The following is a 23,321-nucleotide window of genomic DNA, read 5'->3' on the forward strand; positions in this document are numbered from 1 at the left end:
TTTTTTTTTTTTTTGGTGGTTGGGAGGGAATAACCAGGGATTGAACTCAGGGGCACTCAACCACTGAGCCACATCCCCAGCCCTATTTTGTATTTTATTTGGAGATAGGGTCTCACTGAGTTGCTTAGGCCTTACTTTTTCTGATGGTGGCTTTGAATGCGCCACCACACCCGGCTTCATCATTCTTTTTAAAATTATTATCATGCGGCGTCTTCAGGTACCTGGTAGTTTCTTTTTTATCCACTTATGCCATTCATGGATGTTTAGTTTCTTCACTTCACTAGATTCTGATCATCTTGATTAGCACCCGAGGACCAGGTGGTAGTAGTTAGTAGGGCATGTTTAGACAAGTGCATACTCCATTATTCTTTCAGCCTCTTAGAGCTGTCGTCTCACATGAAGTAAGCAGTTTCAGAAGTTGAATGATGATGAACTGGTGGGCTGGAAGTATCTGGAACCCAAGCTTTTGTACCACTTGTTCTCCTGTTTCCCACTCTACCATTAGGGCTTCCCAGAGCTTTGCTGTGCCCTCTTTACAGGCTCTGGCATTATAATCTATGTAAGATACATTTTGCTTGGGAGTTGTGGTACATACCTGTGATCCTAGCAGCTTGGAAGGCTGAGACAGGAGGAGGATTGCAAGTTCAAGACCAGCCTCAGCAACTTAGTGAGAACTTGAGCAACTTAGTGAAACACTATCTCAAAATAAAAAACAAAAAGAGCTGGGGATGTAGCTCAGTGGGTTAAGTCTCCAGTTAAAAAAAAAAAAAAAGGAGGGGCTGGGGATGTGGCTCAAGCGGTAACGCGCTCGCCTGACATGCACGGGGCATTGGATTCGATCCTCAGCATCACATAAAAATAAAGATGTTGTGTCCACCGAAAACTGAAAAATATTAAAAAATTCTCTCTCTCTCTTAAAAAAAAAAAGAGGATATATTTCTGGTCCTAAACAAAAAATATATATATAACTCATTTTAAAAATTCAGACAACCCCAAAAGTATGCAGTAAATTACTAAAAGGTCACCACTTAGAGATTAGTGTCCATTTCAATTCACTTTTTTCAGACTTGTTCAGAACTTCAACTGGTATTTATACATTTAATTGTTTAATACAGTTGATTCCTTTCTTCTATCAGTAATCATTGAGGATGGGTAACCACCATCACTACCACTGACAGATGCAGTTTGAGAGTCACCACTGTATTGTGCCTTTTTTAAGGGAATGTGTCTTACTCATCAGGAGTGTTGTGGGTAGAAAAAGACCCACAATCCAAACTCTTCCTCCCCTCAACCCCATTGCAGGTCTATATGCCCTCAAACTTTTCTTGGTGTCTCCTTAAGCACTGTTTTTTTTTTTTCTCCTCAAACATTTGGAGATTTCCCATTGCCTTCCACAGTAGTCCTCTGTTTTCAGTATATACATACAATTAGTGGGGTGCAGGGTTTTCATTACTAGGTGTCAGCAGAATGCCCAATTATTTCCATTATGGTGGACTGTTGGATGAGGACTAGAGGGGAGCTTTCTCTGCTAATGACAGATTTCTCTTCTGTATAGCTTCTGCGTCATGGTGTTGGTCTGTCCACCAGCTCTGATAGTGAAATGATAACCCAGTTACTGGCATATACCCCTCCTCAGGAACAAGATGACACCCCAGACTGGGTAGCAAGGTAACTGTAAATTTGGATTATTTTTGCAGCTTTGGTGATGCAAGCATTGCTTTCAATGTTTATAACTGAAGTGATTCGTTTAGTCATTTAATTAATCCATTTCAGGATTAAAAACTTAATGAAGGAAGCACCCACAGCATACTCCCTGCTTATAATGCACAGAGATGTTATTTACGCAGTTCGGGATCCTTATGGAAATCGTCCTCTATGCATTGGTCGACTTATTCCAGTTTCTGATATAAATGACAAAGGTAAGGGACTTCAGACAGAATTAAGTTTCCAAAGTCATTGCCCTACTGCTATCGAGCCCTGAAATCTTTAGGTATAGGAAACTTATGAGTGAGATGGATTTAGTTAAACAGAAAAATGGCTTTGTTAGTCTTTTGTTTGTTTGGTTGGTTTTGATGCTGGGATTGATCTTTGGGTGCTTAACCACTGAGGCATATCCCCAGCCCTTTTTATTTTTTTATTTTTGAGAAAGGTCTTACAAAATTGCTTGGGGCCTCACTAAAGTTGCTGATGCTGCCGTGATCCTCTTGCCTCAGCCTCCTGAGTAACTGGGATTATAGCATGCCCCACAGTGTCCAGCTCGGTGTTTTGTGTTTTTAAAGTACTTTTCTTTGTCTACATCTAAGAATGAGTCACTTTTTTTTTTTTAAGAGCTTAATGGTTATACATAGTAGTTGGGTTTATCCCAACAAACTGTACTTGCGTGGAAATCAATTTCAGTTCATGAACCTCCCCTTTCCCTCCCATCTTCCCCCATTCCCCTTATTTTTCCTCTATGAGACTTCCTTTTTTAAAAAAAAATTATTGTTTAGTTTTAGGTGGACACAATATCTCTATTTTATTTTTATGTGGTGCTGAGAATCGAACCCAGTGCCTCACGCATGCTAGGCGAGGGCTACCCCTTGAGCCACATCCCCAGCCCCAGACTTCCTTTTCCTTGTCTTTTTTTTTTTTTTAAGGATTCTTTAAAAAACAAAAAACTTTGTTTTATTTTTATGTGTTGCTAAGGATCGAACCCAGTGCCTCACACATGCTAGGCAAGTGCTCTACCACTGAGCCACAACCCCAGACCTGCTTGTCTATTAATCTGTATTTCATTGGTTCTTTATGTAATCTTATCTCTTCATCCTCCTTTCCTTTATTTTACTCTAGCTTCCACATGAGAGAAAACATTCAACCATTGAGTTTCTAAGTTTGGATAATTTCACTTAGTATGATATTCTCCATTTCCATCCATTTACCATCAAATGCTATAATTTAAGAAAATGAGTTACTTTTAATGTATTAACAGACATTCCTATTTTTTTCTGTCTGAGCTACTCATTTGTAGTCTTCGTTTAGCTTTTAATTTCTACAGTATGATTTTAGTGATTTTCTTTTTGACTTTTCAGGTGTCTTGTTTAGTCATAAAAATAATGTTGGTAGGAGTCTTAGGGCTATTATTTATCTTTGGCTTAAGTTAAATGAAGATCCATGTGCTTTTTTAAAAAAAATTTTTTTAGTTATAGGTGGACACGAACTTTATTTTGTTTGTTTATTTTGTATGTGATGCCTGGGATTGAACCTAGTGCCTTACTCACGCAAGCTAGGCAAGCACTCTACCACTGAGCCACAACCCTGGCCAAATCTATGTGCTTTTAAAGTCATGAAAATCATCTCTTCTTTGAGCTTTTTTACTTTATCTATTTAGTGTTTAACTATTCTGTTGAAATAGCCTCTTTTAAAATTACTTAAATCCATTAACTGAGTTCTTTTTTGATTTATAGGAAAAAAAACATCAGAAACAGAAGGATGGGTTGTGTCTTCAGAATCTTGTAGCTTTTTATCTATTGGTGCAAGGTAAGTTTTACCCATTAGGCATTTTATCTTTTCCCACATTTATAAGACTTTTTTAGTTGGGCATGGTGGCATGTTCCTGTGGCCCCAGCTACTTAAGAGGCTGAGGCAGGAGGAGCACTTCAGCCTGTGAGTTTGAGACCATCCTGGACAAGATAGTAAGATCCTGGCTTAAAAAGAGAGGGAATTTTTTTTTTTTTTAATTAAAAAGAAAATTTCCTTTTGCTAATTACATGAAAGTTTTCTTTCTAACATATATAACAAAACATACACAATTTGTTATGTAGATTTGTGCTCAGCACTTATACTGACATGAATGTATACCTTGTAATTTTATGAGCATCATCTTTCTTTTACACTATCATGAGACTCAGAAAGGAAGAATGTTCTTAACAAGAAATTATAATGGAAAAATTTTAAATCAGGATAAAAATACCTTTTATTTCAAAAATCAATAAAATGTAGGACTCTCTTTAGTTTTTTGATTTAATTGTTTTGGGATGGAACCCAGGGGTGCTTCACCACTGAGCCAAATCCCTTATTTATTTATTTTTTTAAAAATGTTTTTAGTTGTAGATGGGCACAATTCCTTTTTTATTTTTTTAATTTATGTATTTTCATATAGTGCTGAGAATTGAACCCGGTGCTTCATATGCTAGGCAAGCACTTTTCCAGAGTTACAATCCCAGGCCCCCACACCCAGCCCTTATTTTTTATTTTCTGACAGGGTCTCACTAAGTTGCTTAAGGCTTCACTAAATTGCTGAGGCTGGCTTTGAACTTGTGATTGTCCTGCCTCAACCTCCTGAGTCAACTGGGATTACAGCTGTGCACCATCGTACCCAGCCAAGATTCTCATTTTTGAAATTTTAAATTAGGACAAGAGATAACAGACTTATAGACATATTAAAGGAATCACTTTTTTTCTAAAAGGGAGGGAACTATGTGTTTTTAAATTGATATTATCATCAGCCTTAAGGACTGATTTATTAAAAGTAGGGTTTTCTAAATTTAATTAATTAATTTTTTTAAACATTATTTTCAAGATATTACCGTGAAGTTTTGCCTGGGGAAATTGTGGAAATATCCAGACATAATGTCCGAACTCTTGATGTCATATCAAGGTCTGAAGGAAACCCAGTGGCTTTTTGTATCTTTGAATATGTTTATTTTGCAAGACCAGATAGTATGTTTGAAAGTAAGTAAATTTCATTTCTTTGACTGTTTCTGTAAATTTCTTATTTATCTCATTGAAACATAGCAGTTCTTGGCCCAAAAGTTTACCTTGCTTTTTGAAGGTACAGTTTTGGGTTTGTTGTTGTTGTTGTTGTTTTAGTTGTAGGTGGACACAATACATTTATTTTGTTTACTGGTTTTATGTGGTGCTGGGGATCGAACCCAGGGCCTCACATGTGCTAGGCAAGCATTCTGCCACTGAGCTACTACCCCAGGCCCTGAAGGTACAGTTTTATGTTTTGTGTATATTAATGAATTCATAAGTCATTAGATTGCTATTTCCCTTCCTTTCAACTTTAAGACATCTTTCTTATTAAAAATGATTATATGGAATGGGACACATGGGTCAAATATCAATCTTCTGCATGTGAAAAAAAATAATGATTATGATTTTCAAATCTATATTAAGGTCAAAATTTTTAAATACTACACAGTTGAACTTTTTTTGGGGGGTGGGTGGGTATCACAGGATGAACTCAGGGACACTTGACCTTGACCCTGAGTATTTAGAGACAGGGTCTCACTGAGTTGCTTAGAGCCTCACTGTTGCTGAGGCTGGCTTTGAACTCAGGATCCTCCTGTCTCAGCCCCCTCCCCAGCTGCATAGTTGAACTTTGAACTCCCCAATTTGAGTATTTTCACTTTATTGTTTTTGGTTTTTTTTTGGGGGGGGGTACTTGAGCATTCTAAGCATGTTTGCTTTTTTTTTTTTATACTTAATTGATGATGTTCTAATGCTGTCTTTTTAGAATAACAATATTAAGTAAAAATAACTTGTTTCCTTTTCCAAACATACCAGACCAAATGGTTTATACGGTAAGATACCGTTGTGGTCAACAGCTGGCAATTGAAGCACCTGTGGATGCAGATTTGGTTAGCACTGTTCCGGAATCTGCTACACCTGCTGCTCTTGGTTACGCAGGAAAGGTATTTCTCTTAATTACTTGGCATTGAATTGCATTCTTAGCAGTGGAATAAGAAATTCTAGCCTATAAAGGGAAACTCAACAAGAAAAGAAAAGGAAAAGTTTGGGAGTTTATTTGGATTCTTTAGAAGAATTATTATTCTAGGATTTGTAAAGATCACAAAAAGCACCCAAAAACTGGGAAATTTGCCATAGTTGGTTTTTTTTTTGTGTGTGTGTGTATGTGTGTGTGTGTGTGTGTGTGAGAGAGAGAGAGAGGGGAGGTGAGGGGAGAGAGAGAGACAGACAGACTTGGGACTGACTCCAAGGGTGCTCAGCCATTAACATCCTCAGCCCTTTTCATTTTTTATTTTGAGACAGGGTCTTGCTAAGTTGCCAAGGTTGGTCTCGAACTTGTTTTCCTCCTGGCTCAGCCTCCCAGGTTGTTGGGATTTCAGGTGTGTGCTACCATGCCTAGTGGCCCTGTTCATTTTTTTTTTTTTTTTTTTTAACAGATAGTAGTAACTATATATATAGAGAATTTAGTGGTAATGCAGGTTGAGCATCTCTAATCCAAAAATCCCAAATGTTGAGTACCAATAGGATACCACAAGTAGAAAATTTCAAACCTGAGCTCACATGACAGGTCATAGTCAAAACATAGGCACACTAAGAATATTGTATCTAATTGCCATCAAGATGTACGTGAGGCCAGGTGCAGTGGTGCACACCTGTAATTCCAGTGGCTCAGGAGACTGAGGCAGGAGGATTGCAAATTCAAAGGCAGCCTTAGCAAAAATGAGACGCTAAGCCACTCAGTGAGACCCTGTCTCTAAATAAAATACAGAATAGGGCTGGGGATGTGGCTCAGTGGTTGAGTGCCCCTGAGTTCAATTCTGGTCCCCCGTTTCAAAAAAAAAGATGTACATGAAACATAAATGAATTTCATGCTTAGACTTGGTTTGCATCCCCAAAATATCTCATTGTATATCCACATATTCTAAATCTGAAATTTGAAACCCTCTTGACAACATTTAAAATAAAGAATACTGGATGTGTATTTGCATATGAAAACCTCCTCCTTGAAATTCCCTCATTAGCTGCCAGGTTTCTGTTCTAGCAACTAAAAGGCTCAGGGGTCACTCTAGTTAAACTGGCCTAACTGGGCTGCACGAAATAACCACACAAGAGACACAAATACCTTTTTCTTTGGGGTTGCTGTGAGGCTCCTCTGACCTTAAGGGTCCGAAGAAAGAGAGAGAGTGAGAGCACGCGCTGACCCCTTTTATTGAGGAGAAGCTATTCAAATGAGGCAAGGGGTCAGGTTTCAGGGGGCCGAGTCTATCTTCATGATGTCCACTGTCAGCAGGTTGACTGACACCTGGGCAGGCCACACCCAAAGGCACAGTAAGAGGAGGGGACACACACAAGGCACTTCCATGCAAGATTCTATCCTAAACAGGGCAAGGGGTTATATTACAAAGGAACAGCTTCACCCATGGGGCTGTAGCAAGACACACCCATTTCTGTGACTGAGAGCCTCAGCACCCAGCTGGGGAGTGTAACTCAGTCACCCATAAGGTTGGCCTCCCACAATTAGCCACTAATGTATCCATTCCTTACTAAGTCTGGATAATAAAACTGTTTATATACACTTTGTGTAATGTTCCTAGTGCTCTGCTTAATTTCATTTTTTCATACCAGGTAATTGTATAGTTATAGTGAATGATCCTAGAGCGTAACACCTAATATTAACCATCTTGGATAGTGTTAGTAGTTTCCCATTGTTCTGATGAAATATACCAGAGTCTGGGAATCTTTCTAAAAAAGAAATGTTTGTCCAGCTCAATTCCAGACCTTCAAGGGAAAGGTGCTAGTCTTTGCTTATTTCTGTTGAGTGCCTCATGCCAGATGAAACCACAATGACAAGAGCCAAACTAGAAACCAGAGAACAATTCAGAAGTCAGACTCAGTTTTTATAAGAACTCTCTAGCAAGGCCAATTTAAGACCCTGAAGGACCCTTGAGAACTATCTCAATCCTTTCCGAGGACAGCCCCCACCCTGTCACACTCCATCTCCTAAGTAAGAGGTAAGTAATATTAAAATGTCCCAAAGCAACATACTTAAGGGCCTCCATTAGACCCGCCCGTTAATCCACGTCAGTGCCACACAGAGGACCATGCCACCAACACACGAACCTTTAGGGGACAAATTGTAGTAGATAGTTTAATTAGCTTCTGAAAGAAACAATATGCATATATTTCAGAAAAGATTACCTTGAGAAATGGATGAATAATTTCCTGTCCCTAAAGAGCATCTCCTTAGCCTACTGTTTATTCTTATGCCAATAATTTTTAAATGTGTAAAATTATCTGACAGTGATTTATTCCTTTTTTTTGTCTTCATATGCCTAGTGTTCTCTTCCAAGAGAAATAGAGGAATAACCATGTTTTAAGAGAGCAGAATTTCTTGCCTCACATGCACAAGGCCCTAGGTTCAATCCACAGCACCACACACACCAAAAAAGAGAGCAGCATTAGCCAGGTGCAACGGTACTTACCTGTAAGCCCAGCTACTCAGGAAACTGAGGAAGGAGAATTGGAAGTTTCAGGCAGCCTTGGCAACCTTGGAAGACCCCATCTCAAAAAATAAAATCAAAAGGGTCATAAATAAAGAGGAAGGGATTAAAAATTCTAGTAAAATGAATTGTTTTTCTACAAACTATTTTCTTTCAACAGGGTTTTCCCTTCTTTTTTCCTGTCCACAGTTTAAATAGTGAAATAAAATTATATTCTGGTAATTGAAAGTTTGTAGCAACCACCAAATTGTCACGTTTTACATACATATTATAATGCTAGCATAATCTAAAGAGAAAAGGAGCCTGGAGTAGAGTGTGTATTGCTGCTTATTATCTATTCGTGTCTCCCCTCTCAGTGTGGACTTCCCTATGTGGAGGTGCTGTGTAAAAACCGGTATGTTGGAAGAACTTTCATTCAGCCAAACATGAGGTTAAGACAACTTGGTGTTGCCAAAAAATTTGGAGTGTTGTCGGACAACTTTAAAGGCAAAAGAATTGTTCTTATAGATGATTCAATTGTGAGAGGCAATACCATCTCACCTATAATAAAATTGCTCAAAGAATCGGGTGCAAAAGAGGTAAGTAATATTAAAATGTCCCAAAGCAACAATACAATACTGTCAATAAAAATTGAAATTTAGTATCATGAATCAAAATGGATAGGTCATTAAGGTAAGTTAGCTTGTCGTATCAGATTGTTTTACAAATAACTGTGGCAATTTGGAGAAATGTAATATCCATTCTTATACTGTATACTGAGTTTTTGGAAGACCAAAAAGCTAAATATAAAAGCTTAAGAATAATTTTGGAAAGTTAATTAGAAGACCAACTTTAAAAATCATAATAATAGAATGCTTTTTAAATCTATACAATTTTGATTACTTTCTCCATTTGAAGACAAAAATCATTCCAGTGTAATAAATTTAACTCTTTTATTTGTATCACATCATCTCCTGGAAAAAAAATTCTTTAAAGCTTTTAATTTTCTTAGTTAATAAATAAACATGTATTTATTTATGGATATAACATCCTTTGATGCATTTTTCAGCATACAGGCCTATCTCACTTTATTGCACTTTTCTTTATTGAACTCCACACATTGATTTTTGCAAATTGCTTTTCAGCAATCCTGTATTGAGCAGGTTTGCTACTGCCATTCTTCCAGCAGTATGTGTTCGCTTTAAGTCTCCATGTCACATTATGGGCATTCTCATGATATTTAAGATTTTTTTTTTTGTTATTGTATCTGTTATGGTGATAGGTAATCAGTAATCTTTGATGTTACTATTGTAGTCATTTTAGGGTACCACAAACTGTCCTGACAAGATGGCAAACTTGATTAATGTGTGTATTCTGATGACTCCATTGACCACCTATTTCCCTGTCTCCCTTTCCTGTGGCCTGTGTGTTCCCTGAGACAGCAATATTGAAATTAGACTAGTATATTACCCTACTATGACCTTTAAGTGTAAAGAGAAAGGAAAAAAAAAAAAAACTCTCACTTTAAATTAAATACCAGTGAGAAAGGCATGTGGAAAGCTGAGAAAGGCTGAAAGCTACATCTCTTGTGCAGTTTACCCACATTGTAACTGCAAAGGAAAAGTTCTTGAAGGAAACAAAGTGTATCTCTATGAACCCACAAATGGTAAGAAAGCAAAATAGCCTATTGGGATATGGAAAAAGTTTTAATGGTCTGGAGAGATCAAACCATCCACAACATTTCTTAGAGCTGATCCAGATTAAGGTCCTAACTCTTCAGTTCTAGTTCACTGTTTTTTTTGTTTTTTTTTGTTTTTTTTTTTTAAGAGAGAGTGAGAGAGAGAGGGGGACAGAGAGAGAGAGAGAATTTTAATATTTATTTATTTTTTCTTAGTTCTCGGCGGACACAACATCTTTGTTTGTATGTGGTGCTGAGGATCGAACCCGGGCCGCACGCACGCTAGGCGAGCGCGCTACCGCTTGAGCCACATCCCCAGCCCCGTAGTTCACTGTTAATACCCATTGCTGGGTAAAGAAGATGTCTTTCAAAATATTATTGTTCAGGGCTGTGATTGTAGCTCAGTGGTAGAGCGCTTGCCTAGCACACGTAAGGGACTGAGTTTAATTCTCAGTACCACATACAAAAGGTAAATAAAATATGGTTATTAAAAATTTTAAAAACATTATTGTTTATAGATAATGTATCTGGCTACCTAGGAACTGTGACAGAGTTGTATGAGATTTTTGTTGTTTTTATTCTTGCTTGTCCAACAGCCATTCTGTTATCCCTGGAACAAACAGTGATCTTGACTTTCAGGTCTTATTAGTTAAGAAATGCATTTTGTTAAGGCTATCACTGCCATATAAACAATGATTTCTTGATGGATCATGACAAAGTAAATTGAAAATGTTGTGGAAAGGATTCACCATTCTAGATGCCATTAAGAGCATTTGTTATATAAGGGAGGAGGTCAGAATATCAACATTAATTGATACTTTGGAAGAAGTTGATTCCACCCCTCATGGGAGGGTTGAGGGGTTCAAGATTTTAAAAGAGGAAGTAACTGTTGATTTGTTAGAAGTAGCTAGAGAACTAGAATTGGATGTATGGAGCATGAAGGTATGAATTGTTGCAATCTCATGGGAGAACTGTAATGACAGTGAGTTGCTTCTCTCCCCATCTCCACCCACAAAATGGAGAGTGAACCCAGGGGCACTCTGGCACTGAGCTACATCCCCAGTCCAAAACAAAGTATTTAAGATATTTCAGAAACTTAGTTGACAAAGCAGCAGCAGGATTTCAGGGAACTAACTCCAATTTTTAAAAAGTCTTATTGTGGGTAATGTGCTACCAAAACAGCATCACATGCCACAGAGAAGTCTTTCCTGAGAGGAAGTCAATGTACCAAATTTCATTGTTGCCTGATTTTAAGAAGTTGTCACAGCCACTTCAGCAATCACCACCATAGTCATCCTGAAGGCAAGACCCTTTGCAAAAAGATTACAGCTTGTTGAAGGCTCAGATTACTATTAGTACTTTTTAGCAATGAAATTTTGTTGTTGTTGTTATACAGGGGGTTGAATCCAGGGGTGCTTGCCTACTGAGCCACATCCCCAGCCCACAGTGCCCTTTAATTAGTTGTTGATGAACGTTCAGTTATTTATTTGTTTTTGTTTTTGTTTTTTTGCTTATATGCAATGCTAAGAATCCAACCCAGTGCCTCACATGCTAGGCCAGCACTCTGCCACTGAGATACAACCCTATCCCCTGAGCCCTTTTGTATTTTATTTAGACAGGATTGTGCTGAGTTGCTTAGGGCCTTGCTAGGTTACTGACACTGGCTTTGAACTTCCAATTCCCCTGCCTCACCCTCCTGAGCCACTGGGATTACAGGCATGTGTCACCACACCCAGCTAATAAAGTATTTCCCTTTTTTTTTAATTGTAGATGTACACAATGCCTTTATTATTTTTTATGTGGTGCTTAGGATTGAACCTAGTGCTTCTCATGTGAGGGAAGAGCTCTACCACTGAGCCACAACCCTAGTCCCAGTTTGTTTGTTTGTTTGTTTTTTGTTTTGTTGTTTTTTTTGTTTTTGTTTTTGGTGGTGCTTGTGATTGAACCCAGGGTCTTATGCATGTGAGGAAAGAACTCTACCAACTGAGATATATCTCCAGTCTCCCCAGCGTTTCTTTTTTTAAATATTTTTTCAGTTGTAGACAGACACAATACCTTTATTTTATTTATTTATTTTTTTATGTGGTTTTCAGGATTGAACCCAGTGCCTCACACATGCGAGACAAATGCTCTACCATTTGAGCTACAAACCCAGCTCCCCCGCCCTCCAGTATTTCTTAATTAACATGTATATTGTTTTTTTTAGACATTGATATTGCACACCTAAAAGATGCAACTCACTGGTAGACCACTTGACTAGCATGTGTGTTGCCCTGGATTCTATACCCAGCACTGAAAAAAAAAAAATAGACTCTAATATAATAAAGATAACGTACAGGATCTAAGAGACAAAAAGAAAATTGTGTGACTTATTTATTTCTCTATTCACTTTATTGTGATCCAGAAACAAGTTGTAATATCTCCAAGGTATGCCTATATTGTTATTTTTAAATTTCAAAGATTATTCTAACCTTAAATATTTTAGTTGATCAGATTATATGAGTGAGATTTGTTTATAACAAATAGTAGCGCAAAGCTAAAAATAAAATTTAGGAAAAAATGGGATAGAAATTAATAAGACCCTATTTAGAATGTTTCAAAGATAATTATGATTATGATTTTTCAGCCTTTATGACTGGTAATAATTATGATATTCTTCAAAGTTCTAGGAAAATTATATAGTACAAGCAAAGGTATAAAGTAAATACAAGTCTGTTACAGTAGTAAAAAAGAATAGACCAAAAAAAAAAAAAATCTGGAAATGGCTCAAGTATCTTCCAGTAGGAGAATAGTAAAGTGATCAGGGTGATGACATATGCAGCCATTAAACTATGTGAAGAGTGGGCTGGGAAATAGCTCAGATGGTAGAGTGCTTGCCTTGTATGCACAAGGCCCTGGATTCAATCCCTAGGGCCACCAAAAAAAAAAAAAAAAAAACCATTAACTATGTGAAGATCTGGGTTCAGTGATGCACACCTGTAATCCCAGCTACTCAGGTGGCTAAGGAAAGAGAATCACAAATCTAGGCCAGCCTGAGCAGCTTTCTGAGTCCCCCTGTCTCAAAAAAAAAAAAAAAAAAAAAAACAAAAAAAAAAAAAATAGTTGGGGATGTAGCTTAGTGGTAGAGCACCTGGTTCAATTCCCTATACTAAAATCCAAAAAAATAAAATTAAGAAAAAGAAAGTTTTTGGCAGGCATGGTGGTGCACGCAGCTTGGGAGGCTGAGGCAGAAAGATCACAAATTCAAAGCAGATTTAGTAAACGTGAGGCACTGAACAACTCAGTGAGACCTTGTCTCTAAATAAAATACAAAATAGGGCTGGGGATGTGGCTCAGTGATTGAGTGTTCCTGAGTTAATCCCCATTACCAAAATAAAGAAAAAAGAAAGTTTTAAAGAAAAAGGGGGACACTGAATATGGCTACATAAATGGACCTAACAAAAGGCAAAAAATAACAGACAAAATTAGTTCTGTTCCATAGTAAGGGCTTTGTTATTATCTGGTAGATCATATCTTTTTAATATTTTAAGAGGTAGGCAAAAGTACTATTCAGGTATTAAAAGGAAAATAACAGTAGTTCTAGGAAAATAAAGTCATTAAATGAGAAGTCAGAGATCTGAAAAAGGATTCCTTATTAATAATCAGTGGCATGAGAAAAAAATATATTCAATGAAACAAATTTTATAGTTTTCCTTATTACCATGTCATTACTACATGTGTTAGAAAACAACTTTATTTTGGATTTGATTAGTGAGAGAAATTTGTGTAGTTATTCTAACTTTGAGTATATGAAATGCTTTCTTTCCAAGGTACACATTCGAGTAGCTTCCCCACCAATTAGATACCCATGCTTCATGGGAATCAACATTCCCACAAAAGAAGAGCTTATTGCCAATAAACCAGAATTTGATCATCTTGCAGAATATTTAGGTAGGTATTAAAATTTCTGTAAAGTTGAATATGTTGGTAACATTTAACATCAGTGTTCAATATGTTAAGAACAGTGATTATATCATACATGTTAAACAGATAGTGAACGCTGTTTTGAACAGTGAGAGTGGTGGGCTTTGTAGACCCCATGGTAAATGCTTTTGGAGAAGTAGGCCAAGGTGAGGCCAGGGAAGGAAGAATGGGTTTGTAGGTAGAAGAAATAGCAATCATATTAGCCAGAGACTCCCAAAGTTCAGATACCAAGAAAAATGAGAGAAAACTATAATCATCAGATCTGATCCCAAGGTCAAATCTCAAGGAAAAGAAGAATTTTATTGTGTATTTTAACAGAATAATTTGGATGTGGATACAAATCAAAAAGTAAAAAGCTACTATGTAAGCTTATTTTTAATAATGAGATAAGCAGACATGGAAATCTATTATCCTCCATTAGACATGTTTCTTTCAAAATCAGGAGATATCTAAACCATTTTAGTTCCATATGATGTCCAGTCATTGTACCTTGGTACCTCATACTAGTTATGGCAGGCATTTCATTTGGCTGGTCCCGCCTTTGCCTTATGGGTTAAATATTTTGAATATTATCCTGATGGATACCATATTGTGACCACTCTCTTTGCCAGAAACTATATTGCATGTGGTATCTGTATTATAAATTACAGTTAAGTGATGTTTGGGTGTTTGTTTAACCCATCTTGTACATTAAAAATAAAAGATGAATGACTTTTGAACTTTAATTTGAGGCCAAACAGGGATGTGTTCACTTCCTAGCTCTGGAGGGCCTGGCGTGGCGGGGGGCTCCAGAAATTATTGAAATTATTCCTCAGGCCTTCTAGTCCTGAAGTATTCCTGCTGTTTTAAATTGTTATCCTCTAGTTCCTATGGAAATTTTAAAAATAAATGATCTGTATTTTGAATTCTTTTCCCCCCTTTCTTTTCAAGAAAGGAAAATTTTTAAGCCTGGCTTAAATTGTGCTGTTTATAACTATCCTCTGTTGAAATATTTCCTCCTTTTTAAAGAGAGTCTCATGACCTTTTCATTTTTCCCTCTTTCCCCCTATAGGAGCAAACAGTGTTGTATATCTGTCAGTAGAAGGACTCGTTTCATCTGTACAAGAAGGAATAAAATTTAAAAAACAGAAAGAGAAAAAGAATGATATTATGATTCAAGAAAATGGAAATGGTTTGGAATGTTTTGAAAAGGATGGTCATTGTACAGCTTGTCTCACTGGAAAATACCCCGTGGAACTGGAATGGTAGCGGGAAGGGGCAGATCTGTTGCTGAAAATTGGTCAAGGAGTGAAGTGGTTACACCTTACTGTTTTTCTCAGTTGGTAAAATATATAATGCCACATGCTTGTGTTTTCCTTTATATGTTTTGAGAGGGTTTTTTTTTTTTTTTTTCCTGTAAAGGGTACCAAAGTGCTATAAATGAACCTTGCTAATTGCATATTGTACAACATGTGGTATTCTTTTCTAAAAGGCATTGGCTAGCCTTTTCTACCTGCAGAGAAGGCAGGTGGTAAGTGGCATTCACCAAGTCCATGCTTCAAGGGTTAGTGAGAGGTTAAACTAAGATAGGAGCTGTGATTCGAGCAGGACAAGTGAGTTCATAACAACATTTCATACCAAGTTTGAATCCATCATACCCCATAGTTCTCTAGCCTCTACAGTTCTGGCTGTAGTTACAACCTTGGCTTCTCTGTCTAACTTTAGACAACTCTTTGGGAAAAAAATAAATAAAAACAGTATCCCCACCTACACAAAGAGGTACTTATAATTATTAAGAGTTGATAGGAATATGAATAAGTGTCAAGACTTCTGGTGCGTAGAGCCATCAGTTCACTCCTAAATTTTAAGATAGTTCACAATCATTAGCTTTTGAAAAGCGAATGGTTATTAACCTTTTTAAAATTAGTTTGCAACTGAGATTTCATTATGATGGAGGGAGATATACGATTTGGCAGATCCTTGCCATCTCTCTGAGATCCCTCAAGAATGTTTGTAAAAATGTGTGGGAAAAAATCCTACATTTGACTAGAAAATATTATCCATAATATTTAGTGCCCTAACAAGATAATCCCAGCAAGTAACTTAGTACATTTTGAAAAAAACAATAATTTTTAAAAGTTCACTGAACCTTTCTTGGCGGGGAGGGATACTAGGGATTGAACCCAGGAGCACTTAACCACTGATCCACAACCCCAGCCTTTTTATTTTCTATTTTGAGGCAGGGTGTCAAAGAGTTGATTAGGGCCTCTCTGAATTGCTAAGCCTGGCCTTGAACTTCCGATCCTCCTGTCTCAGCTTTCCAAGCAGCTGTGATTACAGGCATATATATGTATCCATATACATATGATTAATTAAGTGATCAAATAGAAACTTAGTAGGGGCCAATTTTGTTTAATGATGAAAGAGAAGATTACGTTTTTGGATTTAGAATACCCATACGCAAGCATCAACTTACAGTTACTTTTTTCTACTTTGTTTTTTTTCTTATAACTCATATTTAGAAGATTGAGATGATTTGCTTACCAACTCCTGTTTATATAAGATTTTTAAAACATAAACAAGTTTCTGTGTTACCATCATTTGGTGTATATAGTGTCCAAATCCATTTAGAAATTTAATATTTATTAATAACTAAAATTGTTTGTCTGCCCTTGCTCTATAGTCCCATGTGTTTTATTATGACAGGTTGAGATAAAATGTTGTAGAACTTTAATATGTTGGTAGCATCTGAACCCTGTGACAGTGACACAGGCAAACTGGCATTTCAAAGCCCTGGGACCATTCCAGCACGTGTAGCCTCTAGTCTTAAATGCATTCCCCATGGAAGCATGGAGGAGGTGAGACCTGTGGGTCACTTTTGAAATGGCCTTACTTAAATTTGATTTTCAAAAATAAGAAGACTCAGGGAAAGTATTAAACCAAAATCTCTGATTGACTTTGTTTTCCATAGTTTTTAAATTTTGTTTTATTGAAATGCTTTTATAAAGGAAAACAATACTGTGACCATTTGGTGTTTCTACAGGTTTTTTTTAGAGCTTTATTGTTATACATAGTAGTATTTGGGTTCATGCTAACAAACTCATGTGCATGGAAATCAATTTTAGTTCATGATCCCCCCTTTTTCCCTCCCCCTTACAAATTTCTTGATATTTCTCCATCATGGCTTTTTATTTTACAAGTTCTGAAGTTTGAATTAAATCACAATTTTTTTTTTTTTACCTACTTGGTTTCAAGTGTTATTTAACTACTTTGAATTTATATAAGTAAACTGCAGAGAAAATAATGTGTTTCCCCAGGATCTACATTGTGAACTCAAATAAGCCTACTTTTTTGTGACTTCTTGGTGATTTCTTGGTGACAAATATATGTAATAAGGATGTTTTCATATGTGTGTGCATGTGTTAATGAGTGATGAAAAAACCATGAAGACAATCTCCTGGCTCCATACTTGGCACCAGCTGTTAAGATGTTATTTCTCTGATCCAGGCATTTCAATAAATAGGCCATCTCTTATGAACTAGATCAAACTTCTGGCAGAATAGGAAAGGGAAATAATTAGAAATGCAATATTAACTAAGCACTATTGTATGGCAGGTGCTTTGGAAACACTAGGGAGATGAGAGGGCTTAGATTCTCTGTGTATAAGTGTTAGGCAAGTAATTTTATAATTAAGGCAATAAATACATAACATATCATACATCCAGACAGTGGAATACTATGTAGTGCTAAAAAGACGTGAACTATCTAAAAATGAAATTACATGGAAGAAACTTAAATGCATATTAGAAAGTCAAAGAAGCTAGTCTGAAAATGCTACATACTCCATGATTCCGACTATATAATATTCGAGAAACAGCAAAACTAGAGAGATAATAAAAATAAGTGGTTGCTGTAGGTTAGTGGAGAAGTGAGGATGAGTAGGTCGAAGAAGAGGGTATTGAAACCATACTGTGCATGATACTATATTTTAGCAAATGTGTCACACTAGTAAGGGATATTGATAATGGGGAGGGTTATATGGAGGCAGAGGGCACAGAAAATTCTGCTATGAAACTACTGCTATAAACTATTATTTAAAAAAAAGATCTATTTTTAAGACACCAGTGCCCCACCTCATAAATAATAACAGGGCTGGGGTTGTGGCTTAGTGGTAGAGTGATTGCCTCACATGTGTGAGGCCTTAGGTTTGATTCTCAGCACCAATAAAAATAAAGAAAAAATTAAAAAAGGATTATCTAACTTTAAAAAGTAATAATAACAGTTCAACCAACTGCCACCGCACTGCTACCGCCATTGCTGCTGCATCTGATTCTGCTGCTGCCAGCCTGAGGTCGCCTGAGGTCGTGTTTCTGGGTGCTGCTGCCACAGAAAAAACTAGTGACCTAGATGCAACTGAAGCCAACAATTGTTGCTGACCCCCGATATCACCTTGTGACGCTACTCCCACAGCTGCAGTTGCAGCCACTGCTACTGCTGACCCACTGCCTGCTGCCAACAACCACCACGACTACCGTTGCTATCATAGCCTAGAGAACTGCTTTGGAGAGACTCCAGGTTTGGTTGCACGTGGCTGCACCCATATTGGAACACTACCAGGGCCTGGAGCCTGGGTACCAGCAGATTTATCACCAGAAGCTGGGGACTCCTGTCAAACCTGCAGGTCCAGTGTGGGGGTGCCTGTGGGTTTGGAGGAGCCTGGGGTCTTCCTGCTGAGGGTGCTGGTGGCCCTTTCTTGCATCTTGAGTTTCTTTGCATGAATGTATCCCTAGTGGTCTCTCTGCAAGTAGGAGCAACATTGAGATCTTGGGACTGCAGCGTGGCCGAACCTGAGGTATCTGAGGCCCAGATCAGTGGGATAGAGATTGGGTTTTCGAGGGCTGATCTGGATTTGGTGATCCTGAGAGACATCAGAGACAGGGCTGAGAAACTGTTGAATAGTGACAGAGACAGTTTGACTTTCTAGAAAGATTTATTTTTTGATTCACATAATCTCGCTACCATATTTAGAACAGGATGTTTTTTTATGCATCAGTGTGTGGAGGACAATGATATATGAATGGTGTTTTGCATTTTTGTTGTATTCTTATGTCTTTAATTTTTTCCTTTGTTCCTATTCCTCTCACTTGTCTGTTTTCTTGGATTTTTTCCCCCAACTTTTCTCCAGCCAACAGCCAATCTTTGTTGGCTCCTCTTCACTCTTCCTGTGAATTTTTACTTCTAGCTTCTCTCTTCTTCCCTTGCGAATATTGCATACTATACTACCTCTGTTCTCTCATCCAACATTTGAAATTGTAAATCGTTTTAACAAATATTCTGTTTGTATTATAGTTAGTTATTGAACTCATCATTTTGGTTTAATGTGAGAAAGCAGTAGATGCCTCAGTGGGAGCTATTAGGTTTAAGGGTATATAAAGGGAAGGTGCTGGAAACCTTCAGGGACACTATAGGTCTACAGGGTATAATTAATCCTGCCTTAGATCCATACTTTTAGATAGGAAAACACACTACAACATGAAAAAAAAAACAAGGGAATAAAGTGCCCCAAACAAACCAAGATGCTTCAACAACAGAAGCCACTGAACACAGCAGAAATGTCCAAGAAGGAGTTCAGATTGTATATAGTTAAATTGATATCTGAAGTAAAGGATAGTATAAGGAGTGAAATCAAAGAAAAAATACAGGAAGTGAAAGACCACTTCAATAAAAAGATCATTCAAACAAAACCAAGCAGAAATCTTCAGAATGAAGGAATAAGTAAACCGAATTGTAAATTCAATAGAAAGCATAACCAACAGACTAGACCACTTGGAAGACAGACCCTCAGACAATGAAGACAAAATATATAATCTTGAAAGCAGAGTTGAACATACGGAGAAGATGGTAAGACACCATGAACAGAACATCCAAAAATTATGGGACAACATGAAAAACCAAGTTTAAGTTACCAGAATAGATATGAACCAAAGGAATGCACAAACTTTTCAATAATATAATAGCAGGAAATTTCCCAAACCTAAAGAATGGAAAGGAAAATAAAATACAAGAGGCTTACAGGACCCCAAATGTACAAAATTACATTAGAACCACACCAAGACACATTATAATGAGGATGACTAACAGAGACTAAAGATAAAACCATAAAGGCTGTGAGAGAAAAAAAAATAAAACTACATATAAGGGAAAACCAATTCGAATCTCAATTGATTTATCAACCCAGACCCACAAAACTAGGAGGTTCTGGAATAATATATTTCAAGCCCTAAAGAATAAATGGATGCCCACCAAGAATTTTATGTTCAGCAAAATTAAGTTTCAGATTTGAAGATGAAATTAAAGTCATTCATGATAAACAGAAATTAAAAGAATTCACAACTAGAAAGCCTATACTACAGAGCATTCTGAACAAAATTTTCCATGAAGATGAAGTGAAAAAAAAAAAATGTGAAAACCAGCAAAGGGAGGATCTACACTAAAAGGACACTCAATCAAATGAGAAACTAAGACAAAACAAAAACCAGAAATAAATCAAAGTGACAGGGAATACAAATCATCTCAACAATAACCTTGAATGTTAACAGCCCTAAACTCATCAATCAAAAGACAGATGATACATTGGATTAAAAAGCAAGGCCCAGCAAAATGATGGGGAAAAACTTATCACTCATGAATTGCATAAATAAACAGGGGTTTCCATTCCACTTTCAGATAAAATAGACTTCAAACTAAAGTTGATCAGAAGAGACAAAGAAGGACATTTCATACTTCTCAAGGGAAGTATATATAGCAGGACATAACAATTATAAATATTTATGCCCCAAACAATAGAGCATCTACGTTCATCAAACCAACCCCTCTCAATTTCAAGAATCAAATAGATCACAATACAATAATACTGGCTGACTTTAACACACCTCTCTCACTATTGGACAGATCTTTTAAACAAAAAGTTAATAAAGAAACTATAAAACTAAATAAAACAATAACTTAGACATATATGGAATATTTCATTCATCAATGTGCAAATATACTTTCTTGTCAACAGCGCATGGCTCCTTTCCTAATATAGATTATATGCCAGAAGAGATAATACCCTGCATTCTATCAGACCACAATGGAATGAAATTAGAAATCAATGATTAAATAAAAAATAGAAGCTACTATAACAAATGGAGACTAAAAAACACACAATTGAATGATGAAACGATAATAGAAGAAATCAAGGATGAAATAAAAAAATTCTTAGAGGTAAGTGAGAACACTAATACAACATATCAAAATCTCTGGGACACTATGAACACAGTACTAACAGGAAAGTTTATTGCACTGAGTACATTCATTAAAAGCATAAAAAGTCAACAAATCAATGACTTAACACTCCATCTCAAAGCCCTAGAAAAAGAACAAATCAACACCCAAAGCATAGAAGGCAGGAAATAATTAAAATCAGAGCTGAAATTAATGAAATTGAAACAACTGGAAAAAAAATGACAAAAAGATAAATAAAATAGACAAACCCTGTGCCATGCTAACGAAGAGAAAAAGAAAAATTACTAAAATACAAGATGAAGAAGGAAATATCACAATGGACATGTCTGAAATACAGAAAATAATTAGAAACTATTTAGAAAATTTTTACTCTACTAAAATAGAAAATATTGAAGACATCCAATTTCTAGAGGAATCTGACAAACCCAAACTGAATGAAGAGGTCACATATGCTTTAAACAGGTCAGTTTCAAATACTGAAATGGAAAATGCCATCAAAAGCCTACTAACCAAGAAAAGCTCAGGACCAGATGGATTCTCACCGAGTTCTACAAAATTTTCAAAGAAGAATTAACACCAATACTCAAAAGTATTCCAGCAAATAGAAAATGAATGAACCCTTCCAAACTCATTCTGAGGCTGATATCACCCTGATACCAAAACCAGACAAAGACACATCAAGGAAAGAAAACTTCAGACCAATATCTCTAATGAACATAGATGCAAAAATTCTCAACAAAATTCTAGCAAATTGAATACAAAAACATATCAAAAAGATAGTGCAGGGCTGGGGATATGGCTCAAGCGGTAGCATGCTCGCCTGGCATGAGCGGGGCCCTGGGTTCAATCTTCAATACCACATAAATATAAAAAAAAGATATTGTGTCCACCTAAAACTAAAAAAAAAGTAAATATTTTTTAAAAAAAGACAGTGCAGCATGATTAAGTGGGATTCATTCCAGGGATGCAGGGTTAGTTCAATATATGGAAATCAATAAACATAATTCATCATATTAAAGACTTAAAAACCGGAATCATATGATCATCTCAATAAATGCAGAAAAAGCATTTGACAAAATACAGCATACCTTCATGTTCAAAACACTAGAAAAAATAGGGATAGTAGGAACATACCTCAAAATTGGAAAAGCTATATATGCTAAAGCCACAGCCAGCACCATTCAAAATGGAGAAAAACTGATGAAAGCATTCCCGCTAAAAACTGGAACAAGACAAGGATGTCCTCTTTTACCATTTCCTATTCAACATCATCCTTGAAACTCTTAACCAGGGCAATTAAACAAAAGAAAAGAATTCAAGGGATACAAATACGTAAAGAATTCAAAGTATCACTATTTGCTGATGACATGATTATATTTAGAAGATCTAAAAAATTCTATCAGAAAACTTCTAGAACTAATAAATGAATTCAGTAAAGTAGCAGGATATAAAATCAACACCCATAAATCAAATGCATTCCTATACATCATCAATGAATCCACTTGAAAGAGAAATTAGGGAGATCCAACATGGTGCCCGGCGAGGAAGCAGCGATTCCAATGTCTCCACTTTAACGGGATCAGAAAGACCCACTGGAACAGCCGCAGCCTACCTACGGAGGAACTTCTAGCAAAATTCCCTTAAGAGGAGAGCTGCCGAGAACTGGTAGGTTTATTGGAAGTGACAGTTTGTCCCAGAGAAATGGATCTTGGCTGGCCACGCGGGCACAGAGGTCCAGTCCTGCAGCCATCAGCCGATCCAGCAAGCGGCTCTCTCCGAGGGCCCATCTCTCGCTCAGCAAGCGGCTGCCCCACCCGCCTGACTCTTAACCACGTGGCCGCAGCTACCCTGCTCTACAGGCGGCTCCACAGCGGGTGCAGGAGTCCAGTCCCGCAGCCAGCACCCGCTTCTGTAAGCGGCCAGCACCTGGAGCTGCGCGGCCCGCCCCACCCAAACCGGCAGGCAGCCTCCACCATCCGGGCTCTCATGGGAGGCCCATCTCTCGCTCTGCGAGCAGCCGCCACACCCACCTGGCTCTTAACCACGTGGCCGCAGCTACCCGGCTCCACAGGCAGCCCCACGGCGGGTGCAGAAGTCCAGTCCCGCAGCCAGCTGCTGCTTCTGTAAGCGGCCAGCACCCGGAGCGGCGCGGCCTGCCCTGCCCGAACCGGCAGACAGCCCCCGCCATCTGGGCTCTCACGAGA

The 23,321-nt window shown here is 37.5% G+C and overlaps 1 protein-coding gene and 1 long non-coding RNA gene across 2 annotated transcripts in view; one reads left to right on the top strand and one right to left on the bottom strand.

Annotated features, from left to right (window-relative positions):
* Positions 1 to 17,236, top strand: part of Ppat (phosphoribosyl pyrophosphate amidotransferase) — a 44,515-nt gene extending 27,279 nt beyond the window's left edge. The window contains exons 4-11 of the mRNA XM_026385755.2: positions 1,556 to 1,668; positions 1,774 to 1,919; positions 3,444 to 3,516; positions 4,559 to 4,710; positions 5,548 to 5,675; positions 8,588 to 8,809; positions 13,698 to 13,818; positions 14,903 to 17,236. Of these exons, the coding sequence (XP_026241540.1) occupies positions 1,556 to 1,668; positions 1,774 to 1,919; positions 3,444 to 3,516; positions 4,559 to 4,710; positions 5,548 to 5,675; positions 8,588 to 8,809; positions 13,698 to 13,818; positions 14,903 to 15,099 (1,152 nt within the window). The 3' untranslated portion in view covers positions 15,100 to 17,236. The remainder of the gene's footprint in view (positions 1 to 1,555; positions 1,669 to 1,773; positions 1,920 to 3,443; positions 3,517 to 4,558; positions 4,711 to 5,547; positions 5,676 to 8,587; positions 8,810 to 13,697; positions 13,819 to 14,902) is intronic.
* The window catches only part of LOC144257280 (uncharacterized), a 36,879-nt gene continuing 21,611 nt past the window's right edge, over positions 8,054 to 23,321 (bottom strand). The window contains exon 4 of the long non-coding RNA XR_013344415.1: positions 8,054 to 8,293. This is a non-coding gene — a long non-coding RNA (uncharacterized LOC144257280). The remainder of the gene's footprint in view (positions 8,294 to 23,321) is intronic.

This window comes from Urocitellus parryii, chromosome 10, assembly GCF_045843805.1.
Source record: "Urocitellus parryii isolate mUroPar1 chromosome 10, mUroPar1.hap1, whole genome shotgun sequence".
Classification (NCBI taxonomy): Eukaryota; Metazoa; Chordata; class Mammalia; order Rodentia; family Sciuridae; genus Urocitellus; species Urocitellus parryii.